Source organism: Amblyraja radiata, chromosome 43, assembly GCF_010909765.2.
Source record: "Amblyraja radiata isolate CabotCenter1 chromosome 43, sAmbRad1.1.pri, whole genome shotgun sequence".
Lineage (NCBI taxonomy): Eukaryota > Metazoa > Chordata > Chondrichthyes > Rajiformes > Rajidae > Amblyraja > Amblyraja radiata.
In genome coordinates this window covers 10,955,637-10,966,638 of record NC_045998.1, presented here as the reverse complement: position 1 = coordinate 10,966,638, position 11,002 = coordinate 10,955,637, and the positions used below count along the sequence as shown (strand labels likewise).

Sequence of the window (11,002 nt, the reverse complement as noted above, 5' to 3'; positions counted from 1 at the left end):
GTGGCACTACTCGCTGCCCCACAGCGTGCCGCCCACAACCCCCAAGACTTGGCGAGTGTGGGTCAGGGGTTAACGAGGGTGTGTTGTGTCTGGTGAGCAGGTTCGGCCAACATCAATGACAGGAGCATGCTGGGTAAGAGGGACAGTGAGCTGGCGGTGTTGGTGGAAGACAGCGAGATGCAGACATCCACCATGGACGGCCAAGACTACCAGGCCGGGAGCTTTGCCCTCGCGCTCCGTCTACACTGCTTCAGGTACGTACAGTTACACGCCCAACGGCCGCTGAAGCTACACGTCCTGGGCTCCACATAGAGTCATAGTGTGATACAGTGTGGAAACAGGCCCTTCGGCCCAACTTGCCAACATGTCCCATCTACACTAGTCCCACCTGCCCGCGTTTGGCCCACATCCCTCCAAACTTGTCCTATCCATGTACCTGTCTAAACGTTGGGATAGTCCCAGCCTCAACTACCTCCTCCAGCAGCTCGTTCCGTACACTGTGTGAAAAAGTTACCCCTCATATTAAATCTTTTCCCCTTCACCTTAAACCTATGTCCTCTGGCCCTTGCATCTACCCATAAGAATTTTATATGTTTCTATAATAATTGTAATGTGTACATATTTCAGGTCGAGGCCCTTCTTTAGACTGAACGGATGGATGTTGGGCAATGATAGACAATAGACAATAGGTGCAGGAGTAGGCCATTCGGCCCTTCGAGCCAGCACCGCCATTCAATGTGATCATGGCTGATCATCCCCAATCAGTACCCCGTTCCTGCCTTCTCCCCATATCCCCCTGACTCCGCTATTTTTAAGTGCCCGATCTAGCTCTCTCTTGAAAGTATCCAGAGAACCGGCCTCCACCGCCCTCTGGGGCAGGGAATTCCACAGACTCACAACTCTCTGTGTGAAAAAGTGTTTCCTCATCTCCGTTCTAAATGGCTTTTATTCTTAAACTGTGTGTGGCCCCTGGTTCTGGACTCGCCCAACATCAGGAACATGTTTCCTGCCTCTAGCGTGTCCAAACCCTTAATAATCTTATATGTTTCCATAAGATTGCCTCTCATCCTTCTAAACTCCAGAGTGTACATATTATCAAAAAATTAATTAAATTATTGAAAAGTAATATTTACAATACAATACAATTCTCACAGAGAGAGTTGTGAGTCTGTGGAATTCTCTGCCTCAGAGGGCGGTGGAGGCTCGTGGTGCTGGCTCGAAGGGCCTCTAGTGTGTCCAAGCCCTTAACAATCTTATATGTTTCAATGAGATGCCCTCTCATCCTTCTAAAACTCCAGAGTGTACAAGCCCAGCCGCTCCATTCTCTCAGCCTATGACAGTCCCGCCATCCCGGGAATTAACCTGGTGAACCTACGCTGCGCTCCCTCAATAGCAAGAATGTCCTTCCTCAAATTCGGGGACCAATAATGGATGCCACTCTTCCCCACGATGTGCGGTTGTGACGAGGGTTGACCGTGCACCTCTCGTTCTCTCAGGGTACACCTCGGGCTCTCCGATGACGAGATGGCTGGAGTCCAGGACCCGGTGAGTGACCAGTGCTTCCAGGAGATCTGGAACGCCAGGGCCACCACCAACGCCAACATCTACGACCAGGTAGGTTCCTTCAGCTCTCTCGCGGAGTCGGGGGGAGACGGGGAGAAGAATGGGACTGGGAGGGAGAGACAGATCAGCTGGTTGTTGAAATGATCAGACTCACACATAGTGATCATAATCCATAGTCTTTTATTAGAAGATCTGCGGAGGAAACACTCGGTGCTTTCATCTCCACGCATTCAGCTAGTTTAACTAGAGAGTGAGAGAGAGAACTCACTATCAAGACTGTGGGCGGATCAGAAGTATGAGTGACATAAAGGGCCGGTCCCACTTTCATAGAAACATAGACAATAGGTGCAGGAGTAGAGGCCATTCGGCCCTTCGAGCCTGCACCGCCATTCAATATGATCATGGCTGATCCAACTCAGTATCCTGTACCTGCCTTCTCTCCATACCCCCTGATCCCTTTAGCCACAAGGGCCACATCTAACTCCCTCTTAAATATAGCCAATGAACTGTGGCCTCAACTACCTTCTGTGGCAGAGAATAGTAAGATTAAACGAGAACTTACCAGTTTGAAGTTTGATCTTTATTTTATGAGGAGTAACGTTGAGGGACTACGTGAAGAACCCCGTCAGTGCGCAGGCGCGGCATACTTCCAAGCAGCGGTGTGGAATCACAGATAGACACAGTTATTTTGAAGTAAACATAGTAAAGATAAGGAGACATCAATTTATTAGTTTGATCCATATAATGAGGGTGGGAGCGGAGGGCACGTAATCCCTCATCGTAACTCCTCATAAAATACAGATCAAACTTCAAACTGGTAAGTTCTCGTTTAATCTTACTATTTTACTTCGGAGTCACGTGAGTGACTACGTGAAGATTTCAAAGCTCTGTGATTTCAAACCGTGTAACAGTTTCATTTCACTCTCTGCCGAAGTTCTTGAGGGAGGAAGTGTTATCGTAATGAACCAATGAGTCTATTTGTAGAAAAACACAATGGTATTTTTTAAACAATAACAACAAAGAATTAAGTTGCTCCCCTGGGCTTAAATTAAATATTTGCAGTTCGTAAATCTTTACTGCAAATAAACCAGGTTTTGCCAACGGCTTATTATAAAATTTCTGAACGGTCTTTTCCCTTCCCACCATCCTGCTGTAGCCAGGATGTGGTGTATAGGCATGTCCATTCTTTAGCCGTCGACATGGATGCTGCCCTGGTGGAATAAAATTTGTACATGTTAGTGTTTATCCCAGCAGTTTCTAGCACCTGCTTGAGCCATCTCGCAATGGTTTGGCTCGTACCCCACCATAAGGTTTTTGTGACTGACCCACAAGGCTTTTCATCTCCCTCGAATATTCTGGTTGTGTCTATGTAGGATAGTAGGTAGGTCATGGCACATAACCGTGGTTCTGGTGGGTAAGCCACGACTGGATTAGGTGTTCCTGGTCTGCTCTGTTTGACCAGTCACTGGATAACGACAGATCTGGTCTGGAGCTGTGATCATGTTGTCCAGTCGCGATAGGTGTAGTGACTGGACCCTCTGAGCGGATACAAGTGCCATCAACCTAAGCGTCTTTAGTGTAGCTTGCTCGAGGCCGGGGGATCTGGCTGGTGGCCATTCCCTGAGATATGTCAGGACCACACTGATATCCCAAATATGGGTATACCTGGGCTTAGGGCTTGATATTGTAAATGCCCTTCATCAGTTTTACCACCAGTGGATGGGATCCCATCGCCTGTTGTCCTGGCGCTGGTTTGAGATAAGCAGAAAGAGCACTCTGCGCTGTGTTGATGGCACTGTAGCTGATCCCTACATCGTGGTGTAGATGGCCAGGAACTCCAGTATGTTGGTGGCTGTAGCTGTTGCGTATGTTGTCCATGTTTCCTGGCAGTACTTCTCCCTTTTTTGATGCTGGTTAAGTACTGCCTCTTGGTGGATGTTCGAAGGGATGCCGACATGGTGGTGATGGTTTGTTTGGACAATCCCAGTTCCAGGTAAGGTCTGTTCAAACTTGCAACCCAGACGTTTAATTTTCTCATGGCATGGGTGTTTAGCTTACCTGGTAGGTAAGTAGCTGATAGCCAAATATGTCTTTCGACATACCATTGCCAAATCATGTTGACCAATTTGTCGCATGATAATGATTTTATGCCACCCATATGGTTAATATAAGCCATCACCGTAGTATTTATCAATTTGTAACCGAACATGCAAGTGCTGCATATTAGATACATATGCTTTTAAACCATAAAAGGCGCCCAACATCTCTAGATAGTTAATGCCCAGTGTAAGTAGTAATGATGACTCTAGTTTAGTCCATCTACCACTTGTGCTGGATATGGAGTTAGTCGCTCCCCAGCCTTGAGCACTGGCATCTGTTTGAATAACTAAAGTAGGGTTAGTGATAAAGATAGGGCTGAAACTATGCCAAACGTTTTCTGCCCACCACTGTAGCTCTGATATTGCTTCAGTGGGTAAGTTCATGACACGATCATAGTGACCTGTATGTCGTTTTATTGCCCGTACCTTTGCTCTCTGTAAATTTTTTGATAGTGCAAAGGTCCGAATTGTGTAGCCGGAAATGCTGCTACCATTTCCCCAATTACTCTTGCTACTTGTCGAATAGTTGGTCGTTCGTTGACCATTAATTTGTTGCATGATTGTGCTAATTCAACCATTTTTGCCTTTGGCAAGGTAACAGTCATATGGACTGAGTTAATTGTGAAGCCCAGGTAGTCCATGATAGTGGATGGCTTCAACTTAGATTTATCTGGATGTAGGACGAACCCCAGAGTTTCGAGGAGCTGTTTTGTAGCTGATACTGCTGCCACAGCCAATTCCATCGTTTTACCTACTATGAGAATATCCTCCAGATATGCCATGACAATATGTTTTTGTTTTCTTAGTATTGCCATGGCTGGGTTCAATATTTTGGTGAATAATCTTGGGCTGAAGTTCGCCCATAGGGCAATGCTTTGTACCATCCAGATAAATTTTAGGTATCTGCGATGATCCTTGTATATGGGTACTAGATAGTAAGCATCTTTAAGATAAATGCTTGCCATGAAGTGTCCTTTGGAATTCAGTTGTTTGGCAGTAACATATGTCTCCATTTTGAAATGTATATACTTAACAAATTTGTTTAGTGATGTTAAGTCAATGATGATGCGACAGACACCATCTTTTTTGGTTTTAGTGAATATATTCGATACAATTTCCAAAGGTTCATGTTTGGTCTTTTCGATGACCCCCTTTGTGATAAGTCTCACCAGTTCAGCTTGTCCCTCACGTTTCTCTTTGACGGAGGGAGAAATACCCTTTGGGGCCATTGTTGAACTGGCGGCGTTTTTTCTGACATGAATTGTATTTTATATCCTGTAATGTTGTTGAGTATATACTTGTCACTCGTGACCATACCCCATGCTTCTTTAAACAAGTGTAATCTCCCCCCTGTTAATAAAGCACCCTTATTCTCTATATGCTGGTAGGGACCAGACCCACCTACCTCCATGGTTATTGGCGATTCTGTTTCTTCATTTTCCTGAAGATTTTGTTCTGACGTGCTGGCGATGTTGGGGGGAGGCGCATTTTCCAGAGGGTCCGCTGCGGGCCCTGATCTGAAAGATCTTTGGGGATAATGTGCGGACCCCAAGCGTTCACCAGTCCCATATTGCGGACGTCGACTGGTGGATGCCGTGGGGTGCTGCCACTTGGGTATCGGAGGTCTTGGTTTGCTCGTCCCGGGGCCTGCCCTCATTAGGCCGAAGGTTTTTGATGCTTCCTGCATCTCCTTCAGTTTTATTGAAATCTTTCCCAAATAGCAGCGCGTCCGTCTCCGCAGCTGGGGCTTTACACAAGCCAGCAAATTTGGGATTGAGGGCAGGTCTTATGTTTCCCTCCGTAGATTGTTGATCTCAAATTGTGTGGTACACATTAATGCCAGCACATCCTGCTGGCAGGTATCCATCTCCGTGGTCTCCACGGAACGAGCAAAGGCTGTGATGGCTGACGTCAGGAGCCTTAGGATCCGCTGTAGCTTGAGTTCTTGGGTCTGGATGTGTGACCCACATGCCCCCAGATTTGGCTGTTGACACTTTTTACTTTGAGGGCCTCACCGTTTTCTGGTGCTGTGTTGTTTCAGCACCTCAGCGAGCACCTTTTCCAGTAATGGTTGATGCTGGCCGCCATTCTTGGTTCCAGCGGTGCTCCAGCCCGTGGGGTTGCTACAAGCGGTCCATCACACCCAACAGCTCTTCATGTTCCTGCACCCCTGGCATACTCCCGAATTCGTCCGCCTGCCCCTGTTCCAGACCAGCCCAGCCCTGGTCACCAATGCTAGCCTCCAGTAATGAGGGAGCAAAGGGCAGTGCATGAGGACACTGTGGAGGGGGTGCCTGACCTCCCTCCGCGAGAGCGCTCTTTCTGCGCATCTCGCTGGAACTGCTCCAATTGCTGTTGGATGCAGCTCAGGCGGCTGTCTCTCCTCCATTTAGGTGGAGACATGTCCCCGTCCGTCGAATCGGACGCCACCGGCCGGATGCCTGTTCGGATGGCTAGACATCCAGCCCGCAGTTCAGGCACTAGCGGGACTGGGCTCGGCGCGGTGATGGGGATAGCGGGGCGCCCGGTTATTGTTCCTACCGCCTGTTGCTGCCCCCCTTGCAATGGAACGCTCCTCCGCTGGAGTCGAGCGGGGGACAGGTTCTTCTGGAGCTTTTGTGCCTTGTGTAGCGAGAGCGCCCCTCAAGCAGCGCGTCTCGCAGGCATCTGCTCCGTGAGCCGCTCCAGCGGCTCAGGCGGCTCTCTCTCCCCCCGTGCGGGTGGAGAGACGTCCCGTCCGACATCGGGAAACACCTGCCGGATGCCTCTCGAGTGGCTATGCGTCCAGCCCGCTGCTTCAGGTACTAGCGGGCTGGCCTCGGCACGGTGTCGGGGAATTACGGAACACCGGGTCGCTCCTACCGCCGTTGCTGCCCCCCTCCCCAACGGGAAAACGGGGGACAGTTTTGTTCCAGAGCCTTTTTCTCTGCCTGTAAAAACACAAGCAGAAAAAGGCTCACCTGTAAAGAAAACCCGACCTCAGGGTACTCACCTGACGGTCCGGTTCATGCTGTAACGAGAGTGCCTAGCTCCCGTTGCAAGCCGCTGTTGCACTGCTGGCGTAATGCCGCGCCTGCGCACTGAGCGGGTTCTTCACGTAGTCACTCACGTGACTCCGAAGTAAAATTCCACAGATTCACCACAATGTTTTTCTCATCTCGGTCCTAAAAGATTTCCCCCTTATCCTTAAACTGTGTGACCCCTTGTTCTGGACTTCCCCAACATCGGGAACAATCTTCCTGCATCTAGCCTGTCCAACCCCTTAATAATTTTGTAAGTTTCTATAAGATCCCCCCCTCAATCTTCTAAATTCTAGCGAGTACAAGTCGAGTCTATCCAGTCTTTCTTCATATGAAAGTCCTGCCATCCCAGGAATCAGTCTGGTGAACCTTCTCTGTACTCCCTCTATGGCAAGAATGTCTTTCCTCAGATTAGGAGACCAAAATTGTACGCAATACTCCAGGTGTGGTCTCACCAAGACCCTGTACAACAACGACCCAATTCACGACCTTTTTTACTCGTGGACATTTTTCATCAGGCTAGAAAAACGCCCCGACCTACTTGATGCCACGAGTACCTACGACTGACATCACGGCCTGCTGTGACCTACCTACGACCTCGTGACGACCATGCTGCGATTATGAGTCAAGGGCAAACTCGGCAGAGGTCGTGAAAGTGGGACAGGTCCTTAAGGAATGTGCAGCGTACAGAATCTGTGTGGTAACATATATATATATATATATGGAACTAATACACCACACTACATTAGTCCAACCAGGGGCCACAGTTTAAGAATAAGGAGTACGAGGAAAAACTTTTTCACACAGAGAGTTGTGAACCTGTGGAATTCCCTGCCACAGAGGGCAGTGGAGGCCGATTCTCTGGATGCTTTCAAGAGAGAGTTAGATAGGGCTCTTAAAGATTGCGGAGTCAAGGGGTATGAGGAGAAGGCAGGAACGGGGTACTGATTGGGGATGATCAGCCATGATCACAGTGAATGGCGGTGCTGGCTCGGGGGCCGAATGGCCTACTCCTGCACCTATTGTCTAGGTAGCTATGTAGTCTTGATGGCCTAATTCTGTTCCTCTCACTTAAGACCTGAGGAACAGTATCTCCGAAGTCTAATGTATGAGATTCCGTGCGTGAACGTTGTGGAACCAGGTTGTAGGTTTAGCAGATACAGTGCGGAAACAGACCCTTCGGCCCACCGGGTCTGTGTCCGTACTAGCACTATCCTACACACACTAGGGACAATTTACAATTGTAGCAAGACAATTAACCTACAAACCCGTGCGTTTTCGGAGTGTGTGGGCGGGGGGGGAGGGGGACTGCAGCACCCGGACAAAACCCACGCAGGTCACGGGGAGAACGTGCAAACTCCGTACAGACAGCGCCCGTGGTCACGTTCGAACCATGGTCTCTGGCGCTGTGAGGCAGCAGCTCTACCCGCTGCACCACCGTGCCGCCCTGAGCCATCTTTACCAAGAGTGGATCCCAGAGTAATGGTTTCAAAAACATGTTGTTGTTCTCAAGTGTTTTATATGTACACAGGTGTTTGGCAAGCTTTAATTACATTTGTATTTTTAATCCCCCCTCTCCCCTCCTCGCTCTCCTCCCTCTCCTCTCCCTCTCCTCTCTCCCTCCTCTCCTCTCCTCTCCTCTCTCTCCTCTCCCTCCTTCCTCTCCCTCCTTCCTCTCCCTCCTCTCCTCTCCTCTCCCTCCCTCCTCTCCTCTCCTCTCCTCTCCTCTCCTCTCCCTCCTCTCCTCTCCTCTCCTCTCCTCTCCTCTCCTCTCCTCTCCCTCCCCCTCTCCTCCCTCTCCTCTCCTCTCTCTCGTCTCCCCGTCTCCGTTCTTCCTCCCCTCCCCTCCCTTCTCCTCTCCCCTCGTCCCCCTCCTCCCCTCCCCTCTCCTTTCTTCCTCCCCTCTCCTTCTTCCTCCCCCCCCTTCTCCTCTCCCCTCTCCTCTCCCCTCTCCTCTTCCCTCTCCTCTCCTCTCCCCTCCTCCTCTCCTCCTCTCCTCCTCTCCCCTCTTCTCCTCTCCCCTCCCCTCCCCACTCCAGGTTTTCAAGTGCGTCCCCACCAACTCATCCCCCAGCCTGTCCCACCTGCGGGAGATCGCCTCTGGCCCAGACCTGGCCTCGGAGAATCCCGGGGAAGCCCGGGAGAAGCTGGCGCGAGTCCGTGGCTTCCTGGTCCAGTACCCGCTCCACTTCCTGAACGAGGAAAACCTCCTGCCTCCCCTGAATTGCAAAGAGGGGATGGTCCCCATGGAAGTCTGGACCTAATGAGAGTGGACCACCTCTGGCCAACCCCGCCGGCCCCTTTGGAAGTATCTGGACTCAATTCACACATTCATCCTCCAAACTTTGCTCCGGTACTTTTCCCCCTTCCATTGATGGTCCACGTGAGTCAAGCTGGAGATGGCTTGGAGATCTTCTACCCATGGCCCTTCTGTTGGAGATCTTCTCGCCTTGGCCCTTGTCTTGGAGATCTTCTCGCCATGGCCCTTGTGTTGATGTTCTAGCCATGGCCCTCTGTTGGAGATATTCTAGAATTGGCCCTGGTGATGAAGATCTTCTCGTCTTGGCCCTTGTCTTGGAGATCTTCTCGCCATGGCCCTTGTGTTGATATTCTAGCCATGGCCCTCTGTTGGAGATGTTCTAGAATTGGCCCTGGAGTTGGAGATCTTCTCGCATTGGCCCTGGTGATGGGACGCAAGCCCTTGGCCCTGGTAATTGAGATCTTCTAGCCATGGCCGCTGGTGTTGGATCGCAAGTCCACCAACTCAAGTCTTCCAATCTTCCGATCTTCTGCCAATGGACCACGACAAGATTTCGAGCGAGGGGGGCCGGGCCGGGGGGGAGGGCGAAATTGGAAACGGGTTCTGCCGACGAGATTGGGTGAGAAGGTCCAGAAGGCCCCCAAGGCACTGTTCGACCAAGAGCAGAAGACTTGGAAGGTCTCCCGAGAGGACAATCCCATCTCCAGAGACACAAATCTCTTGCCGCCATCTCCGTTTCCACGCTCCCCCGCAGTTTTCCAAAGGTGGTTTTTTTCTCTCTCGAACGTTACATATGTTGTTTTCTAGTTTTTAAATATAGATCGTGCAAATCCAAGGTTGCGGGAACAAAATAACGATGAAAGCAAAGGGGCGTAAACATGCTGGAGTGACTCAAAATATAGAGAGAACTGCAGATGCTGATTTACACCAAAATAAGGCATCGAGTGCTGGAGTAACTCAAAATGTTCAAGAAGGAACTGCAGATGCTGGGAAATGGAAGGTAGACAAAAATGCTGGAGAAACTCAGCGGGTGCGGCAGCATCTATGGAGCGAAGGAGATAGGCGACGTTTCGGGTGGGGGCAAGGAGCGAGAAAGACCTTATCAATGGTTCTTGACCCAAAATACCACCTATTGAAGGATCGCAACCCGAAACATCACCCATTCTTTTTTCTCCAGAGATGCTGCCTGACCCGCTGAGTTGCTCCAGCACTTGGCACCCAACCTTGGCGTACTGTAAACCAGCACGTGCAGTTCCTTCCTGCACTCTCCACCTATCACTCCCCTGCCCCACCCTCATCCTCTCTTCCAGCTTTCTCTCCCCCTCCCCCTCCTCTCCAAGCCCACCCACCACAATCAGTCCGAAGAAGGTTCCCGGCCTAGAAACGTCGCCCGCCCACGTTCTTCCAGAGATGCTGCCACCCTGGCCCGCTGAGTTAGTCCAGCGGTAGACAAAAATGCTGGAGAAACTCAGCGGGTGCGGCAGCATCTATGGAGCGAAGGAATTGGCGACGTTTCGGGTCGAGACCCTTCTCCAGACCCCTGCTACACGATCCCACTGTGCCGTTTGTTCTTGCTGCTGATTACTGATGAGCGATCGCCAACTGGACATCACGGCTTTTAATCTTTGCAACTTTTTATATAAAATCTCACTTTGGGACCCAAAAACTGAGCAGACGTTCCACTCCCCACCCCTGCACTGCCACCTAGTGGCAGACACCCAGTGTTGAGATCATTCTGCATTCAATAGACTTCAATAGAGTCAGGCAGCACCGACAGAGGCCTTTCGGCCCATTGAGTCTGTACCGACCATCAGCACTGAAGCCTTTTACTCTGCCCACACTGCCTTCAAGTACTTCCCACGCACGCACTGACACGCACGCACATGGACACTGCACACACTCGTCCCACACACACTCACTCATGCACACATGTTCACACGCACATAGTCACACTCGTCCCACACACACTCACATGCATGCATGCACACGCACATGGACACGTGCACACACTCACGCACACATGTGCACGCACACACACACATGCACTCACCCATACACTC

General features: G+C 50.4%; 1 protein-coding gene across 1 annotated transcript; it reads left to right on the top strand.

The window, feature by feature from the left end:
* Nucleotides 1-63: 63 nt before the first annotated feature.
* LOC116967986 (phospholipase D1-like) lies at nt 64-9,757 on the top strand. The gene is made up of 3 exons (XM_033014623.1): nt 64-254; nt 1,497-1,614; nt 8,722-9,757. Exons 1-3 carry the CDS (start codon nt 127-129, stop codon nt 8,944-8,946), a joined length of 471 nt encoding a protein of 156 aa, XP_032870514.1. The 5' UTR covers nt 64-126; the 3' UTR covers nt 8,947-9,757.
* The last annotated feature ends 1,245 nt before the right edge of the window (nt 9,758-11,002 follow it).

Excerpts from the sequence above, each read along its gene's own strand:
- LOC116967986 (XM_033014623.1), top strand. The coding sequence starts at position 127 with ATGCTGGGTAAGAGGGACAGTGAGCTGGCGGTGTTGGTGGAAGACAGC. Across the intron at positions 255-1,496 it reads CTCCGTCTACACTGCTTCAG|GGTACACCTCGGGCTCTCCG; the intron begins GTACGTACAGTT and ends TCGTTCTCTCAG. Across the intron at positions 1,615-8,721 it reads ACGCCAACATCTACGACCAG|GTTTTCAAGTGCGTCCCCAC; the intron begins GTAGGTTCCTTC and ends TCCCCACTCCAG.